General features: G+C 34.5%; 2 protein-coding genes across 2 annotated transcripts in view; both read right to left on the reverse strand.

Annotated features, from left to right (window-relative positions):
* Positions 1-10,800, reverse strand: part of Cbl (E3 ubiquitin-protein ligase CBL) — a 72,914-nt gene extending 62,114 nt beyond the window's left edge. Inside the window, exon 1 of the mRNA XM_013323061.1 lies at positions 10,063-10,800. Coding sequence (XP_013178515.1) covers positions 10,063-10,604 — 542 coding nt within the window. The 5' untranslated portion in view covers positions 10,605-10,800. The remainder of the gene's footprint in view (positions 1-10,062) is intronic.
* Positions 10,801-11,432: 632 nt separating this feature from the next.
* On the reverse strand, positions 11,433-15,516 carry LOC106125751 (uncharacterized). The gene is made up of 3 exons (XM_013323068.1): positions 15,432-15,516; positions 12,232-13,124; positions 11,433-11,586 (listed from the first exon to the last, which is right to left on the reverse strand). Exons 2-3 carry the CDS (start codon positions 13,122-13,124, stop codon positions 11,493-11,495), a joined length of 987 nt encoding a protein of 328 aa, XP_013178522.1. The 5' UTR covers positions 15,432-15,516; the 3' UTR covers positions 11,433-11,492.
* Positions 15,517-24,992: the final 9,476 nt, after the last annotated feature.

Here is a 24,992-nt window from a genome sequence, read left to right on the forward strand (position 1 = left end):
TCCCACGAAGAAAAGTCACGTATCGCATATAAGCCATGCTTTCTAGCTATTACAATTATACTTATTTGTATTACGAATAACAGTTGCAAGAAAAAAAAAGTGGCCTATAGCATGCTCCGATGCATTAGCTTCCCATCCAAGTTTTATCAAAATAGGTTCCGGAGATTACCCGTACCAAAGAAGCCTTGCAGACAACCATACAGACAGACAGGCGAAATTAAAAAACAGACACTCCAATTTTATTAATATACAAGCTGTCGCCCGCGACTCCGTCCGCGCGGGATTAAAAATAGCTGTTAGCCGATTCTCAGACCTACTCAATATGTTCACAAAATTTCATGAGAATCAGTCAAGCCGTTTCGGAGGAGTATGGAAACGAAAATTGTGACACGAGAATTTTATATATAAGAAATAGATTCTGATTTGAATTACGAATGAGAGGATATTATAATAAAAAAACTCTCATTATGAAACTAACTGGAACTTCTAATTCTAATGAATTCCAAGTAACTATTCATAGCCTATACATATTCCCAAAGCTTTGAAAATACCGTTAACGCTGTCGTGCTTGGAAATAATGGAAGAATAACTGGACAGATACAGCATCAAAAATTTAAAATTTATTATCTTTGACAGTTTCATAACCATATTCTAAAAATACACATAAAAGAAGCATATTTATGTTTGCAACTCGTTGTCGCCTGCGACTCCGTCTCCGGAATTATACAAATAGACTACGTGTTCTACCAGATTATATTTCTATAATACATCTAGCAAATTTCGGCGAGATCCGTTGAGCTGTTTTGGGGATAACTTCAAACAAACATCCATACATTCGCATTTATAATGTACATGTAGAAATTACTAAGTAAAAATGGTAAGAAAGTAAGATGTGATATGAAATTACTTCCAGTGAAAAGAATCTTATGCTAGTGTTTTTTTCCAGATTAATGACGGTCCATTAAAATAATTAGAAAAAAAAAAGATGTTAGGATGTCATTTGACTTCATTTTCAGTGACCCATTTTCTTTGACAAACAGAATATACTACATTACATATTTAAAATGGCTTTTTTATTAAACTAAATTAGTCTAATTCCTATCACAACGCATATTTAAATTACTGGAAAGAAATTCAAAGATATGTGTGAAGTCAACCCGCACTGGGCCAGCGCGTTTGACTATAGCCTAGTCAAACTTAACTTAGGCTAGACTCCGAACCCCTGAGTGAAGACATTTAGTGTGCTGATGACGATATTCAAATTTTCATGCTTTTCTATTCCAAATAAAGAAAAACTCGTTTAACATAAATATTTAAAACAATGAGTCTAAAGTACCAGGCTGGCAGAAATACTGCAGAGGTAGACAAAAAGACTACGCAAAGAAAAGCGCGCAATCGCTGGCGTAATCTCGCGTTCGACAGACGCGCTAACGATCCCATTCAACGCTTTCTTTGAACTTTTTATCCATCGACATCGGTTATCTCTGTTTACCTTAACTAAAGGTAACAAGCTGTACTAACAGATAGCCAGATGGAGTGTTTATTTGAATAACAGTATTCTAGATATAATGATGTCCTCTAAAAACTACTTAAATTACGCCAATAGCGTTATTTCTAATAGTACAAAAACTGTCGGATCTCCAGCTAAACAATAGATCAGATTTTTCGATCACTATCCATATCCTTAGATCGGTTAAACGGCAAATGGGACAAAATCAGAATCGAATTTTCAGTAAAAATTTAAAGACTACACAAAAATATTTACAGAAAAAATTGCGAATATGCAAACACGAAGGAAACGAAAAAAGTACTAGGACCACAGAAGCCAAGTGTGGTACGGTTACAAAGAGATTCGCTATCTCCGTCGCGCCATTCGCGTCCGGCATCCGCTACTGGGTCCGGCTCAGTGGTCGCTTTATGACGCCTATACCGAGTTAAGTGCATTCAACGGGAAACTGGCCAAAGAAATGAATCCAACTGTAACAGTAATAATAAAAAAAGCATCGATGCTTAAACATTATAGACATGACACCTTTCTTTGTTAGAAGGTATAATTGCTTGCACCATAGTATATTTTTGTCTTACCTTACATCTGCCAAGAGTCTACGGTTGCCGTAACATAAAGCGCAACACAATCGTAACAAAAGATGACCACATATCCGGAGGTCTACCACGAATACTTGCGATATACATTTTCGTAGTAATCGACAAAATATGACTACAATTATGTATATTTGTCGTTGTAGTTGACGATAACGTTACGTACATTTCTAGCAAATTTTCGTGCTAAGCCCTCTGCATCGAATGGTGAAAACATATCGTTAATATCGCTGCCAATTTATGTAGTTTGGTCTGAATTATTTGTATGGACTCGGGTTATGATCTTGCCAGTCTTACTTAATAAATTCTCACAAAAAACCTCGTCTTAATTGAAGGTCAAAATGGTAAAATAAACTTGACATAAACAAAAGTGTTCTTAATCCCGTCAAAAACGGATCAAAGGGGATATCCCTTTATTATACTTTAGATACAAGAACAAAGCTTTAAGCTTACATCTATGAAAAACAAAAGAAACAAACTTTCGTGAATCTCCATCTTACTAATATTATAAATGCGAATGTTTGAATGGATGTTTGTTTGAACGTATCTCCGCAACGGATTAACGGATCTTGCTGAAATTTGGCTTACTTATAGAACATATTATAGTCTAAAACAACATATAGGCTACTAATTAAGTACCTTTTAAATTCCGCGAGAACGGAGTCGTGGGCAACAGCTAATGAAGAATATAAAAAACAAACTTTGGTAAACCTCAGTTAAACCATTATAGAGAAAAAAACTAAATATAACAAAACTACAGGAGGGTAGCTTTTGTACAGTCGTGCAAAAATGTAGGCATATTTAAATCCCTATTTGACGGTTACGGTATAATACAGCTGACAAGTTCATTATCAATACTAAACTAATAATTTATTGTTACTAAGTTTTAAACAGTGGTAGACGTTAGCAACAAGAGCTGCACGAATGTGCCAGCTCGCCCGTTAAGATACCACGACCACACAGAAGACACGCGTGAAGTGAAAGTAATTCCACATTTCGTCTGATGAGTTTGCGTGACGGTGGCCTAATTTGAGTCCTCTTTTCTTATAAAGAAACGGAAGTGAATTTTACGGACAAGGGGACGCATAAGAAGGGGGAGTATCTTCTTTCTGCGGGTCCAATCCTCCGTCGATGTCGTAGGCAACGCGTCTGCAATTGTGAATGTCTATAGGCAGCGGTCGTATTTTGGTGACAGATGGTGAATTTAGGTGGCTACTTCTTTGTTTGCCACTTTATAATATAAAAATATATATAAAATGTTAAACCCAATAATCAAAAGAATTTTGCTAACCTAAGGTATTTAAATAGACTTAAGAATTGATTATAAGCTTTGGCTGTAGTACTTTAAGTCTTCTGATCATCACCTGCCATTAGCATTTCCTTTGTGATGTGACAGTTGGCTAGAGGTCAACGACCGAGTATAGTGCGGCAGGTTTACCTGGGCCGGTAAGAAATGTTGCTATCGCGGTTATTACTTAGAGAAAATATGTAAAACCTAAATAGGTATAGAAAATACAGCTACAGTACAATCTAGTTACAATTCTTTGACATTAATAGAAGCGCTAGTGAGCGATTATAATTTAGTTTGTCTTATTATTATCGGACTTTCCACCGGGTCAGATAACTTTGTCGGTCTATAAAGAAGCCTTAACAAAAAGTGACAGTTTTTAAAATATCAGGGCGTTTAGACAAAGTGCATTCACTTCGAAGCGATTCCATAACGAATTTCAAAAATGTTTGGACCTGACGCGCGTTAACCACGCGGTAGTTATGTGGGATTCTCCTCCATAGCGGAGGCATACCCACTAAACCTCTCTGTTCCTCCAACGCATTGGGACGGAACCACGGGCACGCTTTCGCTCTCGTCCGCGGCCCCGTCTGCATTGTAAAACTACCCTAGTTTTTGGACGTTCACTCGGGATGTATAATTGTCGTGATGATTAATATCAGCTTATTTTTTCTAGACTATGCTACGATAAGATTTGTTTTGACAATACTCCAATGACGAGATTTAAACACACGACCACGACGATGGCGCTGTACGTTCAATCCTCTCTTGCTTATCCAGGGATTTTTGAATGAATTTATCAATCAAACTGATAAAAGGAAATACCTAATCAATGTCAGAAAAACTTTGTAAGGTCATTAACCTTCAGCATCAAAAAAATCTTCAAAAACATGCAATCTCATTGCCAGTGCAGTATATGTGTGGGTTACAAGATGAATACATCCGGCGTATTATCGTAAATCCAAGATATCACACAAGAGTTTAGGTATACATAAATTTTGCGAAAACAACAAACTTTATTCAGGAAGTCATAGATAAATCAATCGACAAGGTAATCTAGCAAGGTAATAAAGGCAAACTATAAACTACTAGCCGTCGACCGCGACTCCGTCCGTGCAGTATTAAAAAAAATAGTAACCTATGTGTTCTTCCAGACTATTTTCTACATGTATGCCGAATTTCACCAAGATCCGTTGAGCCGTTCCGGAGATACCTTCAAATGAACATCCATCCAAACATTCTCATTTATAATATTAGTAAGATAGAGAAATTTAGACAGGCCAAACTGGAATACAAGTAAGGTGAGATGCTACCACTATAACATACGTACATAAGTAGGGACAAGGAATTAAATACGGCAAACTACCTAAAGAGACATCACGTATCACCATCCGCTATACGTCAAGGCCCAAAATTTTGAACAATTTTTTTTTTTCGTTTTTCGAAAAATCATTCTAGCAACTAACGTGTTAACATTAGTTCAAATAAGTCTGAAAGTCTAATAGAGTATTACTAACTAAAATAATCTTATCACGATCAACAGAATGACACAACTATGATTCTTCATTTCCCAAAATTCAAAAGGAAATGATAACAGGAAAAGCCTAATATATTTGTGTTAGTGTATTTATAAAAAAGCTTAAATTATAAATATGATTCCATATCTATATCTGTTTTTATTCATTCAATACTTTAGATGGATGGATGGATATTTGTTTGAAGGTGCGTCCAGAACTACTAAACGGATTTTGATGAAATTTGGCACGCATGTAGAACATAGTCTGGAAGAACACATAAGCTACTTATTTTGTTATTCGGACGGTGTCGTGGGCGACAGTTAGTATGCATACTATTCAAATATGTATTTGTGTGAGATAACAAAATTTTCGTTACTACAAATCTTTAAATGTAGCCGGAAAAATGTCAAAATATGAACAATCATTATCACGATTTTTATAATCAATAGAGTGATGCAATACTTTGATATTATTTATATAAATAATTAAAAAACAACTATGACTGTCCTAGAAATATATTAATTACATTTTGAGCTAGCTGTTGCCCGCGACTCCGTGCGCGAAATTAAAAAAAAAAACTTAATAAGTAGCCTATGTGTTCTTCCAGACTTCGTTCTATATCTGTACAAAATTTCATCAAGATCCGTTGAGCCGTTCGGGAGATGGCTTCAAGGAAACATCCATATAATATTAGTAAGATGTAAGATAAGATTACCTACTTTTCAAGGAAGGAAATCGATAACTATATAACTAAAAATAAGCAGTAATAAATAAATATAAAATTAGTGGCTTTATGCAGTATCGAAAAAATTTTTTTTTTATGCGAACACCATGTATAATCTGCGTTACTTATAATGAAAATACAATTTTAAAAATGTTCACCATCTGTCTGTCCGTTTTGTTCTGATTTTGACTGACTAATAGTGACTTTAAGAAGGTAGCTTATTATAGCTATCGAAGAGAAGTAAATATGACATTTTTTTAAAATACGCACTGACAAAGTCAACCGCTAGTAGATTATAAAACTGCTTTTAGTAAAAACCATATTAAATTGCGTGTTTCGCGTTAAGATAGCGAAAGGAATTTCCCACACGATGATTCTGCTTTTTACATCCAAATTATCTATTCATTGATAAATATAAAAATGAAGAGTTCAAATCGCGCCATTGACGAAAAAAAACGTCGATAGTCAACTTATCTTTTCATGAATGAATGTATGGAGACCACACGTTTTCTAATTTGGTTTCATGCGATAAGATACGTTAACAAGAGGTTAATTCCCAAAGCCATTTAAGAATGCTAAACGATATCCCTTTACTATGTCACAATGAGATTTTCAAACTTATTTCTCGTAGACCCATTCAAAATTTAATGTTTTTTTATACTACAAGGGGGCAAAAGTGACGAGAACACGAATCATCAACGCCCTTGGACATCCACAACACCAGAGGAACTGCAGAGGGCAACAGTACCTTTTGAGAAATAAAAACTCGATTCTTGAAAGAACCTAAGTCGTATTGATTTAGAAATAACGCCGAGGAAAGAAAGTTCCACAACGAAGCAAGCAGTAAACGGCCACCTGAATTTAGACGGGCATAGACATCGGCAATTGCAGATGCGTTGCCTTCTTATAATCAACGAAAGGGACACACAGAAACAAAACATTTCTACTTTCTATACTTTACTTATTCTGTCAAATGTTTTCCTCATAAAAAAAGGGGAAGGGACAGAAGACACAAATTAGACTTCCAGTACCACACCACTTCTTCATCACACCTATGTATGGTTTTATTGCAGTGTGCGAGTAGGCCCATTCATAAAGATATCGGTGCTGGCATTTACCACTGTTGTAATGATTCACAATCTCTTGAGAGTTGAGATAGCAAACATACACAATAGCCAGGATATTTGCATACCAATGGTTGTTTTTAATTCGCAAAAAGAAAACATAATCCATTGTTCAACATGGATGTTTAACATGGGAGACCGAACCTGAGGTTTAATAGTTCCATTCATAAACGGATGCTATATAAATTATCTTATGACAAATGTTATAGTATTACTTTATCAAATCCAAACAAGTACACATAACTAAAACATCTTCATCATCATCAGCTCACTTTACGTCCCCACCATGGGGCTCGGAGCTTGCCCTAAGTTAGGGGTGACTAGGCCATAGTCAACCACGCTGGCCAAGTGCGGGTTGGTTGACTTCACACATATCTTTGAATTTCTTCTCAGATATGTGCAGGTTGCATGATGTTTTCCTTCACCGTAAGAACTTCGGATAAATGTACATATGTAAGTCGGAAATCGAAAAACACATTGGTACATGGCGGGATTCGAACCCAGGACCAGCAGATGGCAAGTCAAGAGCTTGACTACTGAGCCACCGACGCTCAATCATAAAACATCTTACTAATATTATAATTGTGAATGTTTAGATGGATAGATCTTCTCTTAAAGGTATTTCCAAAATAGCTAAATGTTTCTCAATGAGATTTGACATACATATAGAACACAGTCTAGTACAACACATATGCTACTACTTATGTGCGAATAATAACATAAAATGAGTCTATTTCTTGCACACCAATGGCATAGACCGAGATTTAAGAATGCCATTTGATTAACTCAATACATCTATGCATACTTCCTAATTGGTTTCAATTACTCCTTACTGTAGAATATAACTTCTCTCTGACATAGTCTGTATATTGTGGTCGGCTTTGTCAAAGTGAATCAACACCATTGCAATATGAATTAACAAAGTAGCCACAGCAGTGAATATCTACAGTTGTAAACAGACAAGTGAATACATAATATGCGAGAAATCTTTATAACCGAGAAACATTCACCCATTACAATGCACAACCTCCAAAATCCATGTTCCATTTAATCTTACTAAATTATAAATGTGAATGTTTAGATGGACGGATATTTGTTTGAAGGTATTTCCAGAATGGCTGAATGGATCTTGCTGAAATGTGGCATAGAAGTTGAATATATTCAAAATTTTAATACCGGGCGGACGGAGTCATGGGCCACAGCTAGTTTGACATAGTTGTGATATGTCCCCTACTAACATTATCTTATCTCCTTCTAGTCTCATTGAATAAAAAGATAATTTTTTTTTATATCATGAGGTGGCAAACGAGCGAGCGGCCACCTGAAATCGCTGAAATAGCGAAGTGACCGTTGCCCATAGACTTAGGCAATTGCATAAGCGTTGCCTACCTTTAATTGACGGAGGAGAGGATGCACAGAAAGAAAATATTTTCCCTTTCCATGCATCCTCTCATCCGGAGAGTCCACTTCCACTTCCCATCCTTTCCTTGTAAGAAAAAGGGTGGGAAGGGAAAGAGGACTAAATAAGGACTCTGGGACGCACACTCATCAGACGAAATGCGGAATTGCTTCCACTTCACGCCTGTCTTTTGTGTGGTCATGGTATTTTACCGGACAAGCCGGGCCAATTCGTGCGAAGTAGTTAAAGTGGGCTCTACCACTGTTGTAATAAAATATTATGCCTTTAACAATAGTAAGAAAAACCTTCAGAATTCTAGATAATAGAATTTACATTAAACATAATCATTCATATGAGAAAATACTCAATTGAATGAATGGCAATGATGTGTGTGAACAATTGTTTAAAAAAAACTTTACCATGACCTTTGAGTACAATAAGAGTTTAAAGAACTTTAATTCATGTTTTTACTTTAATATTTACACTATTACGGTGAAGGAAAACATCGTGATGCAACCTGCACATATCTGAGAAGAAATTCAAAGATATGTGTGAAGTTGACCACCCCGTACTTGGCCAGCGTGGTTGACTATGGCCTAATCACCCTTAACTAAGGTAAGCTCCAAGCCCCTCGGTGGGGATGTATAGTGAGCTGATGATGATGACATTAACAATTGTGAATGATTTGAATATCATTATTTATTTATTTTGCTATCTAGCTGTGCCGGCTACTTCGTCCACAATAACACTGTCATTGGGTATCATTTCAACCCCTTACAACCCTTTTTTCACATTGAAAAGTAGCCTATGTTGTTTCCGAGAACTTCAATTTATTTTCCTGCAACTCAGTGCAGTGGCGCATTTTCATCCCATACTACTAATTGTTTTTTTTTATATTGAATAATCCAGTGCTTGACCACAAATCCACTTGATAGTAAGTGGTTATGACATTGAAGGATGGTGCACTCTAGCTTAGTAAATATCTATTCAACCTACACATTTCTCCTTTCTAACAAAGTCATTGACTCTTTATTTTAAAAAGAAAAGAATACCATACCCATACCATCAATCCTACTAATATTATAAATGTGAATGTTTAGATGTTTGAAGATATCTCCAGAATAGCTGCATGGATCTCGCTAAAATTTGGAATAGAACATATTCTGGAAGAACACATAGGCTACTAAGTGTTTATTAATTACAATGGGCAGGAGAATGACTAGGAAAATATACTTTTACAGACTTTCCTCTCTGTCCTTTATCTTATTTAAGTTTGATCTAAAAAATATAGGTATAGATGTCTTCCGGAACATTGTGTTATGTTACTTTCTCTTCAGTCATTCATTTTTATAAGTTATATATAGCTTTAAAGACAAAATTATTCATTTAAGTCTAAGTTCTAAGTCTAACTTTCATTGACACCCACATACTAAGACATCATATCTAGATTACTATCCGCCCACATACAAACAGTAATAAAATGTTTTCAATCAACTTCTATGACATTAAACAATATTATTTTAAAGGCCTTAATCTTATTGTTTTCTTTTACACTACAACTCTACACTAAGGAATTGATTAAATAAGCGTTTAATTATCCTGAGTGGCAGTTACCATTTAGGAGTAATTTTGCTTTCCACATTACAAGACATTACTGAATTTTATAAAGATTAGACTTTGATTTTTCCTTTGATTTCAGACATGCGGAATTAAAAAAAATTCTAGCAACAAATATAGCCTATGTTACTGTGATAATAAAGCTTTATAATGTTAAAGAATTTATGGAATCAGCCCAGTAGTCTTATGTTTATTTGTTACATGCAAAAATCTTTCCTCTCAATAATATAAGTATAGATGTGTCAAAAATAATGTCAAGAGTAATATAAAAATTTAAGATGATTAAAACTTACCTGTTACCAAAGTTCGTTCTCCAAAATTCTGCAGCATCACTCTTCGTAATACGGAACTGATCACCAGCAAATGTACCATTGGGGAACATCGCCTTTAACTCACTCAGCATATGACTGAAGACGAGGCTCAGCTTAGTCAAATTACGCCTATAGTGAGAATTCTCGTCAAACATTTTTTCTTTACCCTCTTTAAACAATTTTATAGCTTGCTTACATTTCCTTATCAAGTTTATAATAAACATATTAAAATGTTCGTTATTATTCAATTCTTGCATATTATCCTCGTATTTCGAGTAAATAATGCGCAACCGTTGATATGTATCCGGCAAAATATCAAGTATAAACGGCGGGCTGTTTTTCAAGTTCATTTTATGATGTTGACACAGTTTCACAACTTTATCCATTAATTTCCATGTCTTGTCTAGGGTCCTCTTGTCTGTTGCCAGCTTTGTTGGACATACCGCATCAGAAAAAGCACCGTGCAACTTTGAAAATATCGAGGATATATTTTTCTGTTGTGATTTGTGACGGGGGGCCGCCATATTGAAGAGTCCGATGACATACAAATGAAAATAACTATTTTTAACAACACACCGAACTTAATACACTTTCATCACTTAATAATTAGATAGTCCAACATGTGTTTTCTCATTATCACACTAACGAACCACATTTACGACACAAATATATTTCACTAAGCGGCGAACGATCGCTCACTGACACATCTCCGACGCGTATGACAATTATATTTGACAAATGTCAGAACTCCGCAAAGAGTTTTGAGGTTGTTTCAAGAACAGTGTTGCTATCACCTTTAAATAACCCACGTGTGTAGTATTTTTTACTTTAACGGTTTATTGTAAGAAAATGTATTATAAGTTAATTTGTTTATTAGATATTTCAAGCAATTGTGTCAATTTAGACATTAAAGATCGTTAAAACTTGTTGTAGGTCAACTAAGAAGATTAGCATAAGTTTTATATTATTTAACATTCTTAATAAAAGCTTATTCTCAATAAATCTGTATTCTTATTTCCATTCAATATATACTTAGGTACACCCTTGTATAATTAAAAGAAATTCTGTTATTTTACAGACAAATAACATAACTACAGTTTATTCAAAATGTTATATTGCTTGTTTTGAACGCATGCGTTACCAATATTAACAAGCGCCATCTGCTGTGCATAACTCAAACTAATAGAGTTAAATTTAATCTGTTGTGAGAATAGTTAACATTACAAACACTAGGTGGCGTCTAAATAAAAGTTTTCCATTTCGTTCCACAGTTTTATTTTCAAAATTAAAATTAAGATAACACGAGAACAGTAACAATTATTGGTTTGTTTAATTTAATAACATATTTGGTATTTAATTATAATGACTAATAAATAAACAATCAATAAATAAAGTATTTATTTGTACTAGATTTATTCTTCATCGTCATCGCCGGCTTCAGTTGTGGTCGTCGTCCTCTTTTTGTGTTTGCGACGCCTGCTGTGCCTTTTCCCCTTTTGATTCTTTCTAAACAAAAAATATATATATTTTATTTCTATTTAATCTGTATTGGATTCAAAACTTAACATGATATTTATAATTCATAATTCAAATTATTGGTGTAGTTATGTGAACTTTTTAATTTAGTTTAAGCCTCGCAGGATCAATTTCTTAATATTGGATTGGACCTGGATTGGCAAACGCTTTTTATATCACAAGTTCTTTACTTCACAAAAGATATACTCGGATTCATCTATATTTTTAGGATTTTTATGGCTATTTAAGAAGTCACTTAACATCACGTTTTAGCCGACTTCAAAAATTAAGGTTATAAATTGGTCTGTAAATTTTATATCTGTTATATTGTTTTAAAAGCGACAAATTCAAACTTACCTTTGGTTAATAAACAGTTAGGTACTGATTAGACATTTTAAAGACACAACATACTAGTAGGTTTACACTGACGAAATATCTGTACAAAAACGAGTGATGGTAACTTGCATCGGCAGTGAAAACGGTTGACATATTCGAATATACACAAAACAAATAAAACATTTAAAAGATAAACAGGAAAAAAAGATTTACAAATATTTATTACAAATAGAATTTAAAAAAAAACATTATACTTAAAAATGAAAGTTAGTTACTAATTAATGTAAAAATGATAAATACTTTTCAATCGGCATGCAAGGATTCTTTTCGTATGCGTTAAATTTCAATAATGCCCCTTTTACACCGATCAAAACATTATCAGCTGCGTCCATAGCAAAAGAATTAACTCCACTAACGCTGAATGAACCAAGTAATCTAGCACTGATGCTATCCGGATCTATAACATACAAATTACTGTTCTCGTCCATAGCGTATACTTCATCTGATCTACTTATAAAAATTCCTGTCATTTTATCATTTGGCAACCCTTTAATTTTAATCGGTATGCTATAACCTGTTTTCAAAACATATGACGTTTTTGTAGCGACAAAATAAATGTTATTTCTCGTGTCTATGGTCAATCCGTGTCCATTAGGTATAGCTGGAAATGATTCTTGCTTTTGTCCATCGCCTGTTATTTTATGAACTCTATTCTGAGGCCATGTTGCTACAAACATAGTTCCACCATCACTGGTTACAGCGACATACATCACATCCTCACCTAATGCTGTGTATAACTCGATGGAACCATCTTCTTTGTATTTATAAACTCCGTTATCGGTTGCTAGATATACGATGTCGTTTAGGTTGTCTATACAAGTTGATTGACCGAGTCCGGCGACTTTTATTATGTCAATTTCGCCACTTGGATGCAGAACTTGTAAACTCATTTTCATTTCATCGCTTATTAAGGTAAAATATACCTTACCAGTTTTCCAATGGACACTCATATCTGCGGGGACTCCGCTTACGTTTTTCTGACTGTCTAAAGCATAAAATAATTTATTGAAGTTTAGTAGATTGGAGCAAAGATGTTCTCTGTCATTTTTACGTATAAGCGTCTGTCTTGTTATTACAGGATTCCCTTCTGTTATAGTTATTGATATGAGAAGAAGAATTGCAAGTTTTTCCATCTGAAAAAGATTTTATAATATGTATTTTTTCTTGTAACAAACACCTAAATTAAGCGGAGATTTAAAGGAACGTCAAATTTCATACAAAGCGGCGATTGCGGTCTTCAATTTTTTAACTTCTTATGGTATTTGTTGGGTGATTTTAAGTATTGTCTTATTCGATTAAATAATCTTACTAATATTATAAATGCGAATGTTTAGATGGATGTTTGTTTGATTGTATCTCTACAGCGATTGAACAGATCGCGATGAAATTTGGCATACATATAGAACAAAGTCTGGAAGAACTTATAAGCTATTTATTATGTTTTTTTAATTCTGCACGGACGGAGTCTCTTGCGACTGCTGGTATTTCTAGCCTACTTCAAAAAGAATGAGGTTGTCAATTCGTCTGTATGTTTTTTTATGTGTGTTACCGCGTAACTCCGCTCCTGGTGCTCCGTTTTTGATTTTTTTTTTGATCGAAAGGTTTTGCTAGGACGTGGGTCCCATTTTTTTGTTAATTTTTAAACTGACTAGAAGTTTGTTGGACTTTTAGTTTAAATTGAAAATGCGCTACGAAAATTTAGGACTTTTTTTGCTTTTTGCTTACGTAGGCTAAACTATAGGACTTACGTAAAAATGATGTATGAACGATTTGTAGCTCTTTAAATTTGCTAAATAAAATCCGCGATAGCATATATTTATCTATAATAGTTTTTTCACAAGAATTATTTTATTCTGGATAAAACGTCAATACATTTTAATATAGACAATTGTATTTCTAATCATAATAAAACATCCATACGTTATTATAAAAATTATAAATAACTCTACAATATTATCTATAAACTTTCTATTGTATTTGTAACTAAAAAAAACTATTTTGTATGATTGTTTTACAAACAATATAACATATAAACCCGTGTATTTATACAATACTAGCTGTCTCCAATGATTACGTCCGTATGGTATTAAAAAGATATAATTAGTAGCCTATGTGTTCTTCCAGACTATGATCTACATCTATGCCAAATTTCAGCATGATCCATGCAGCTGTTCTGGAGATACATACCTTTAAACAAACATCCATCTATTTAAACATTAGCATCTATATTATAAATATAAAAGTAATGAGATTGAATGAGGATGGCTACAAGGGTAGGAGAAGACCAAAAAAGTATGGAATGACTGTGTGAAAGAGGATATGCGTAAGAAGGGGGTAGACTCAGATATGACGGCTGATAGAGATGTATGGACGAGTAGTACATACTGTGCCGACCCTCGATAGGAATAAGGGCAGGTTGATGATGATTATATATATAAAAGAAAGACGTGTTAGTTACACTATTTATAACTCAAGAACGGCTTTACCGATATGGCTGAAAATTGGTAAGGAAGTAGCTTAGAGCCAGGAGACGGACATATACTATTTTTGTTTTCAAATTTATGCCTCGAAGAGCTGCTTTTTATTTAACTTATGGGTGGATGGGTGTTTGAAGATATCTCTAGAACGGCTGAACGGATCTCGATTAAATTTGGCATACGTATAGAACATAATCTGAAAGAACACATAGGCTACACTAATTAAGTTTTCTTTAATATATGCACGCAGACGGAGTCGCGGGCGATAGCTAGTATGTTATAAATGAGCGATTTTAGTCTTTAATCCCGCATTCGAGATACCGAGGTTCTACTAATTTCTATGTCTTTGTTATGAGAATTAATATTTCCGTTTATCTACTTATTATCTTAATGTGGTCAAATGTCATTTAAATTATTGATCAAGTTATATTATAAGCAGAATATTAATAAATTTTACTTCTATTAGTAAATATATTTAAAAATAAACTAATTTCAAATCTAGTTGTCGCACGCAACTCCGTTCACGTGAATTAAAAAAAAACTTAACAAGTAGCGTATGTGGTCTTCCAGATAATATTCTATATGTGTGCCAAATTTCAACAAGATCCGTTGATCCATTACCGGAGATACCTTCTAACAAACATCCATCCATCATCAACATACCCTTATCCCTACGAATTGTTGGCACAGTATATACTCCTCCATACATCTCTAGCAGCCGTCATATCTGAATCTACCCCCTTCTTACGCATATCTTTCACACAATCCATACTTTCATTGGTCTTCCTTTTTTGAAGCCATCCACTTTGAATCCTGTATGATTTTTTTTTATGATCATCCATCTATCAATCTAAAATTTCGCATTTATAATATTAGCCAAATAACGATGTACTATTACAATGAAAAAGAGTAAACTATTCACTAGTGAAAACTTAGTAAATCAAAGTTAAAATAAAAACTTACCTTTAATTTCACAATGTATTCAAAACGTTTTTATCATCACAAAGTAACCGTTTCTGTTGCTCGCAACACGTCAACTATCGCGCTTTTATCAGTACCGGCCATATATATATTTGTTCGTCTGAATATTCAATATTGTTTGTTTATAATACGTCGCGTTCTAGTGACATTAATTTTATAAACAATACAACATGTTTACAATCTTTTCTCTCTACGTATTCGTTATTTATGTATATAAGAATTAACTCAATTATGTAAACTATAAATTGTTTAAACGTACACATTGTTATTTATTCCATTTGACACACTTTTTCTTTGTATTAAAATTTGTGTCTGTGACTTTATTCGCTCCATGACATCAACATCACATTCAACCTAAACTTGACCACTGCTGGACGTAGGCCTCCCCATAGATTGCCACAATGCCCGGTCCTGTGCCGCCCGCATCCAGTGCACTCCCGCAACCTTGACCAGGTCATCGGTCCATCGTGCGGGAGGCCTACCTACGCTGCGTTGACCCGTACGCGGCCGCCACTCAAGGACTTTTCGCTTTTATTTATTCGCTTATAAAAACATAATTAATAGCCTTTTTTATCGTGGGGAAATGCCTTTCGTATACCATCCTTGCAGGAACAAAGATGGTTATGTCGGGCTTGCACCAACTAAAACCCCACGGCGATCGCCACCGGCGCTAACAAGGGGGATAGGCGGGATCTCCGTTCGGAACAACCGCCACCTTCCAACGCCTAGCTGGGTCTTTTGGGTCCAGCTCCATCATAATCTTGCATAATAAATAGCCTATGTGTTACCAGACTATTCTATATGTATGACAAATTTCATCGAGATCTGTTCAGTAGTTCTGGAGATATCTTCAAATAAACGTCCATCTAAATATTTGCATTTATAATATTAGTAAGATACGGCTATAACGGAAGCAACTTTTGTGGGTTTTTTTTGGTTTTGTGTTTTTAATTATATTTATTGTTTTGAATTCTCTACTCGGTAATTATTATCGAATGCTGATTACGAAAGCACTTTGCTTGGTTTATTTAATTTCATTTATAGCTTTAACCGAATTTAAATTTCAGTCGACGTAAACTGAATTAATTGCAAGCTGCAACGATTTTACAATAATTGAATTTGCTTTTGCGGTTCCACTGATTTGAAAAAGGAATTCGGTATTTTTTTTTAAGTTTTCATAACCAATAACAGACAGTTTCTTTCTGTATAACCTTTGAAGATATCTGACAGGTTTTTTTTTTATTTAAATAAAAATAAAATATGATTAAAAAAAGCAAGAAATCGTAAATAATATTATTTTCTATCTACAATACTTTAGGAATTAAAATTACCACAAAATAATTGAGAATATAAAATAGCGAAATGCATTGTTTACATTATGCCAGTACAGCAAGACAGTAATGCTGTCCCGGCATGGATTATTTCAGCTCAATAGTATACCAACGCTGATTTTGACTGATACTGACTTACTATACTGGCATAATGTAAAGGAGTCATAAAGACATTCTAAATAAATAGATTCCAGCTTGATATCTTCACGCGTTTTTGAGTAAAAGGGTCTTGACAGACAGACGGACGGATCGAACGGACGTAGTGATCCTATAAGGGTTCCCTTTTTTTTCCTATGAGGTACGGAACCCTAAAAATAGAAATAATCGCTTGCACAAAGTACAAAGTTGCTCGCATATTTTTGTTAATTGTACCAATATAGTAATTATTTCGACTGTACTTTTCCCATCTCGGTGCTTACACGAATCAACAATTTGGTACACCTTAACAACCGGAGGCTGGACGCACGAAACCTCTCATTTTGTACAGTTGATTCGATTTTTTTGTATCCCTTTACTGTTTTCCAACTGCTTAAAATTATACGGGGAAAGGTCGGCACGAGAATATGGAGATGGCTTCTGTTTCTAGATTGACGTCGAACTTGTTTTTTTTAAAGAGTCAAACGAGCGTGAACACCGAGGTGATCACGGACATGGACATCCCTAACACCAGATGAACTGCAAATGCGCTTCCATTCGGGGGTTCCAGGGAATCACATAGTTGCCGAATGCCCAGCCATCTAGTCGGTAATTGTCGTCGTCTGATGAAGATGACGTCGTCTACTCTACGACAGGAATTTTTCCGAATAATTCTTCGACACTTGTTTTAGTACAAGGGTTAACGTGGCGGAATACTACGGTAATCTTATTAATATTAAAAATAAGTGATGTTTGGATGGATGGATGTTTGTAAGAATGTATCTCCAGTACCGCTGCAAAGACTTCGATGATATTTGCTATAGATGTAGAACACAATCTGGGAGAATGGATAGGCTACCTATGATTCAAAAACACAGTAAATACGGGATATAGCTGACATTCGTTTCGAAAATAATAAGTATAATAACAAAAAGATGGTTTAAAAATGTGAAAAAGCCATTTCCATATTAATATATCATCAGTTAGCCGAGTTTCGGCGCAGCATCCGGTGATTATGTCCATCTGTAGACGCATGATAGGTACTCAACTAATCAGGCTATTTGCGTTTTTTCTTTTAATGAATAACTATCCTTTATAAACATTATCTTGAATTTTATTTTAGTCTAGCTTTACAGCTAATTAAAAAAAGTAGATTTAAATATGTCTGGGTGGACCAGCTACTTTCCCGTCAAAGTCCCGAGAAAAATATCCAATGTATAATACTTTATATTATGTTAGTTATTTTTAGGGTTCCGTACATCGAAAAGAAACGAAACCCTTATAGGATCACTTTGTTGTCCGTCCGTCTGTCAAGACCCTTTGAATTTATAAAAAAAAACCTCTGAGCTAACACAATTAAAAGATACAGCAAATTTGCGACACTTGCAAGAAAATCATAACCTTTAGAGTAATTACTAATCTGTTGTACTAATTACTACTTGTAGTAATAAAAAATACTAAAATTTAGTAGAACTTACAAATACTGCTTACTAATTAATTAATAATGAAAATAATTAGCAAGGATTACCATATTCAAGTACGACCGATTGTCGTGATGGGTGAACTTTTCCTTATAGATGTATACTAACAGCTTTGAACGGAACCCTCCGGGCGCGACTCCAACTCGCAGTTGAAAAGTTTTTTTATTATATTATAAGGTGACAAACAAGCAAGCGATCACCTTGATTCGCTGATATAACAAAGCGACCACTACCCATAAACATCAGCAATTGCAGATGCGTTGCCTACGTTTAATCGACGGAGGAGAGGATAAAGAAGCACAGAAAAAGAGTGTTTCCTTCTCCTGTGCATCCTTACAAGGAAAGGAAAGGAATGAAGACTAAAATTGGACGGTATCATACTTATAAAACAAAGGGTGGAATTACTTCAACTTCACGCCTGTCTTCAATGTGGTCGTGGTATGGGCGAGCCGACCCATTTCTGTACGAGATGTTATGCTCTCTACCTTTGTCAAAAATTTGCAACTTCTGCCTACCCTTACCTTTAACAGGCTTGAGTATTTACTTATTTATTTATAAGCCGCTATTTCTAAGCAGTTGTATCGGTGATCACTTCATTTCCACGCACATCAAAAGTTACGACTACACTGGACTTTCCTATTAATATGTGTTCATAGTATACTGATATATATTTTTTTAAATATGATTTATGATACTATTAATATAATAAACTTACTAATATTATAAATGGGAATGTTTGGATGGATGTTTGTTTGATAGAAAGTAACTCCAGAACGGCTGGAATTTGGCATAGATGTAGAACTTAGTCTGGAAGAACACATAGAGTTAAAATTAAGTTTTTCTTTAATTCCACGTGGATCCAGGATTCTATATTACCGCGTGCGTTTGCTTACTTCTCGTCAAAATCGATCTAGTCGTTCCTGAGGTTATTTGGAACTAATGCGGCCTTACGGACACACAGTCAATTTTGTTTTATAATCGGTTCTTCGGTGAGCTACACAAATATATCATGTATACGAAATATTTTTTCAATATTACGTACAGGTTCACTAATTTTATTAATATTTATTGTTAGGAAGGAAATCCGGCAGTGTGCCGGTGTACTGGCGCAACATTAGTCTTATTAAAATGTCAACGTTTATGTCCCCTCACTAATCTGACACTTGACTTTGTAACGAAAGCGCGTCATTCGCGCCAAAGGATTCTAACTAATGTCTAAAAGTAAATATTATTTTCTTTATTGACGTTTGTAGCATAGTGTGAACATGGAATTGTGAATGACTACGGAAGTACGGGAGGCAGTTAAAAGTGGGGGTACAGGATCAAATATTGTTCCAATGCTCCCCCCTCCCGGACCTATATTGCCCTGTACTTATGTCACCGGTAAATCGTGTACGCTGTCACTTTATTTGTCGAGGGAAAAAACAAAAACACGATCGACTGCATGATAATTTGTAAAGGTGAAATTTTATAAGTAGTTTTATCTTATTTCAGGCTTGCCACAGAAAATAACAGTTAATTAAATTAGAGAGTCGGTGGCTCAGTGGTCAAGTACTTGACTTGCAATCTGCAGGTCCTGGGTTCGAATCCCGCCATGTACCAATGTGTTTTTCGATTTCCGATTAACATATGTACATTTATCCGACGTTCTTACGGTGTAGGAAAACATCGCGATGCAGCATGCACATATCTGAAAAGAAATTCAAAGATATGTGTGATGTCAACCAACCATCACTTGGCCAGCGTGGTTGACTATGGCCTAATCACCCTTAACTTAGAGTAGGCTCCGAGCCTCTCGTTGGGGACGTATAGTGAGCTGATGATGATGAATCAAATGTTACAATTACATGTCGAAATATTCGGAATATAACACGTATATAATATAACACGAGGAAAAAATTCGGTTAGACAAATTTGAAATTGACTGCTTTCACGATTTACCGGTGACAAGTATATTGTTCCCGCGGTGAGCCATATTCTTTATTTTACGACTTTACGTGTGCGGAATGACATGATAAAGTTGGAAGTAAAAATGCGTTATTTGCGATGGAACATGTCAGAACACGTTGGAACATTTTAACGTTCCCCGTGACGTCATTTCATGAATCTAATTAAAGGGCAAACATAAATTTTAATGTCACTTGTTTTTATGTTGAAAAAATAAAATTAAAAATTCAAATAGATTAAAAAAAAATAAGTAGGTTATAATTACGTAAACATGTTAAAAAAAGAGCAGCTAGAAACTATGAATTAACAGTGGTAGAGCCCGCTTTAACATCTTCGCACGAATCGGCCCGACTCGCCCGGTGAAATACCACGACCACACAGAAGACAGGCGTCAAGTTGAAGCAATTCCGCGTTTCGTCTGATGAGTGTGCGTCCCGGAGGCCTAATTTATTCCTCTTTCCCTTCCCACCTTTTTCCTTATAAGGAAAGGATGGGATATGGAAGTGGACTTTCCGGGTGAGAGGATGCATGGGAAGGGAAAATATTTTCTTTCTGTGCATCCTCTCCTCCGTCGATTAAAGGTAGGCAACGCATATACAATTGCGTATGTCTATGGGCAACAGTCACTTCGTTATTTCAGCGATTTCAGGTGGCCGCTCGCTTGTTTTGACATAAAAAATAAATAGATTATGAAACCACAAAGTGTAATAAATCACAAAATCTCTCCAAAACCGTTAAGCAACAGGATACATCTCATAATGAAATGCGTAAATTTAATAATATTGTCAATTTGTCAAACAAAATATCTCGAATAATGCATTAAAATCGATTATTCTATTCGATAGCAAACTACCGTAATAGCATACTAATAACAATCCATTTCGAGCGGTTGCACAGGACGCAGGCGAGCTCGGTCGATGCACTATTTCCATTCTATTCGATTGATAGCACAAATTAATCGAGAAATCGATATCTAACTCGGATAGCTATTGAATATTGAGGTGAGTTTACATTCCACTTTGGAAGCGGTCATTTGAATTTCCTAGCGGTAGTTCAGAATTGACCCGCTGAATACACTGCGATAAGCAATAGCTTGCACTAGAATAGACTAGCTGTCGCCAGCGACTCCGTCCCAGCAGATTAAAAAAATGTAGCCTATGTGTTCTACCAGACTATGTTTTACATCTATACCAAAGTTCATCGAGATCCATGCATCCGTTCTGGATATATCTTCTATAATAACAACAATTTATCTAAACATTTGCATTTATGTATAATACGATGTTTCGACGATTTACGTTACCTTGTATAAGAATAGCTTAAGCCACATCACTCTGTTATTTCAATCGATGTCTACTTTATTTGTCTTTGCGTTTATCGATAAAACTGCCTCGTTCATCCCTTATCACTAAATTGAATTGCTCGGGACACAAAAGGTCTGAATTGAACCACCGAAACAATGTAGGGTTGAACAAATATAAACCAATGTCATTATTGTTCGTGTAAAAATTCTTAAGAAATATATTTGTTGTCGGTTGATAATATGAGAAGAATCTTTTAAATGTTGCAAACGATGACGAAACCCACTAGGATTTCCACTGTCGAAACACATGAATAAAACATGAATGAAACATATTTTTATTAATAAAAAAATTAGCAGTGAAAACATAGATTGAAAAATTGAAAACAGAGAATGGAATCACTTGATAGTCAAGCTATTAAGTACTAGTAGGAGAGGCCAAGCGGGGATTTTTGGATTTACTCGAGCGTGGCAGTTTAACATAAATGGGCACCTTGCAAAATCGAGTGCTCCTACCACAAATGAAACGTTCCATATATCCTGTCAACGTTTTAAATCCCAATATCCCCGCTTGGCCTCTTATATTATAATGATATCCAGAGATCCCGGATTTTAGAATTATTACTGTTGTAATTGGTGACGTGGCTTAGTCTTGTTAACACGATTTTGTTAAGTAATTGAGATGTTTCTAGAATATATTCTACTTTTGCTCATTATAAATGCGCTGTAGGCAAGAAATACGTGCCTTTATGTAAGGAAGATGAGTAAAGTTCGTGATTCAACTATGTGTAAATATCATATGAAAATGTAAATTAATTTAGGTCTATTTTTTATAAAGATATGACGATCTATTTATAGGATTGTCTCTAACAGAATGATTTATGATTAATTGATTTCGATTTAGTTGAAAATTAAAAAAAACCGAGGTATAAAAACTTTCTCACTGGTCTATAAGTGCAGTAGAAATTTTTTATTTATACCTAGGATAGCATTTTTTTTGTTTTTATATAGACTTCAGGATAACGTATCGATGTATTAAAATAAAGATTTAATTTTTTTTTATATAATTTTTTAAAGTTGGTGCCAACCCTAACATCGACCTGGTTATCTAGCGCATGATTAAACTCTCAAGCAACTTCTTGCAGAAAATACAGGAAAAGCTCCCACTTTTCTTACTTGCACTACTTTTTTATTCCATATTACTGTAGAGTAAGGTTCGCAAAAAAAGTTAAATTTATGTTGTAATTTGAATTTCTTATATACTTTAAATTGCTATTTGACAACACGATTTAAATAAACATACAGATTATAAATGGTTAAAATGAACAATTCCCATTTATTTTATAAATATGTTTTTTGAAGCGCCAATAGCGAACGATTAAAGAAACGGATTTTCGATCACTTGGTCGAAAGTTCGAATCCTGTCATTCGACTATTGTCGTAAACTATATCCTAGCACAAGTCTACAGCTTAGTTGGAATGGTAAAAGAAATATTAGTAAATTAACGGAAATCTGCTAATATTAAAAAAATGATATACCATTTGTCATTTTAATTATTGCTTGTCAAATCTGACTTAACTAGGTTTGTTAAACACATTGTTATCTCTGTTTTGTCAAAGATGAAAGAAAGGGATGACAATATGTTTTATATAGAAATTTTAAACTCCTAGTCACATAAAAAGTAAAAAATATAAAATTAATATCTTCAATTAATACAATTTTCTTTGCTGACGCTACCTTTATATTTTGATGCTCGGAAAAATAGCTGGCGTATGGCTTAATAGACCATATTACAATGGCCATATTCCTAACATGGTTACGTCAACCAGAACACCTGCGTAATAACTATATTATTTCTTATGACATGTATCTTATATCCAAATGTTAATACAAAGGTAAGAGCGTCGGTGGCTCAGGGGTCAAGCACTTGGCTTGCAATCTACAGGTCCTGGGTTCGAATCCCGCCATGTACTAATGTGTTTTTCGAATTCTGATTTACATATGTACATTTATCTATTCTTACGGTGAAGGAAAACATCGAATTTTTATTTTATTTTTTTCCTATGTACGTAACCTTTCGGGACACCCTGTATACTTGAGTATTTTATAATATTTAATATTAATGTATTTCGTAATGGGAAAAACAGAATAAATTCCTTTAACCTTTGTAAGTTGAATAATAAAAAAAATATTTTTGAACTTTTTCAATTTCCAACTTCAACTGAACATGAGAGAGTGCGTATTACAAAAATATGTTTCGTGCAAATTGGAAATTCCTTTATATTATTTTCGACTTTTTTATATTTTACAAATTAAATAAAAACTTTTCGAAGTTTGTTAATGCGCAAACATTTAAAATAAAAAATGCTTTTTCAAATTTATGCTTTTAAAAACTAATATTATATGTTTTTAAGTTTTATTTTCTAACTGTAAAATATTTTCTTTATAATTTTTGCTATTAATATTAACTACAGTGGATATAAAATAATACGAATATTCCGATATTCGTATCGGTGAAGAAGCTCTCGCTAAACATTTGGATTAAGGGCCCGATACAAAAGGCAGTTATCCTAGAAACCGCACGCGTCGTGAAAGGGTTTCTGTTCTGTTCCTGTTCTCTGCAGCTCTGACCACTGGTTGTTTGAGTCATGGGACTCCGCAGCAGGTGGTGCTCTTTTTTGAATATAATATATGATGTATAATTTTTTATATTATATTTGAAATGTATTAAGAATAAGATTAATATCAGAAATATTTAATTTTTATTACGTAAAAAAAACTACTGTTAAGGACTCTAGGATACTAGATAAACGAAACGAAGCGCGAAAACGAATCAACAATCGAAAAGCATGGGAAGGGAAAATATTCTCTTTCTGAGCATCTCCTCCTCCGTCGATTAAATTTAGACAACCTATCTGCAATTGCGTATGTCTATGGGCAACGATCGCTTCGCTATTTCAGCGGGTTTAAGTGGCCGCTCGGTCGTTTGCCACCTTATGATATAAAAAAAACTACGCCAAAGTATTTATGGTATAAAAAGTTCTCTGTTAAGTTTGATTTGCTGAATAAATACATTGATCTGATTTGATATTGCAGTATCTCTTCATCGTTGATCCTTATAACAAGGATTGTAAATGAGATATAGCGGTTGGTACAATTGACGAACTTATTGATTTTAACAGGATGTAAAATATGATAAAATTAAATAGTCGTTCTTAACAATAAAGTATTGGAATTTGAGTCAAACGAATTAGTTTTTTTTTATAAAATAAGAGGGCAAACGAACACCGGGAACAACTATGTGTTAATAGACGCCTATGGACATATGCAATACCAGAGGAACCGTAT

This window comes from Papilio xuthus, unplaced genomic scaffold (genome assembly GCF_000836235.2).
Source record: "Papilio xuthus unplaced genomic scaffold, Pxut_1.1 DF825783.1, whole genome shotgun sequence".
In the NCBI taxonomy this organism is placed as follows: domain Eukaryota; kingdom Metazoa; phylum Arthropoda; class Insecta; order Lepidoptera; family Papilionidae; genus Papilio; species Papilio xuthus.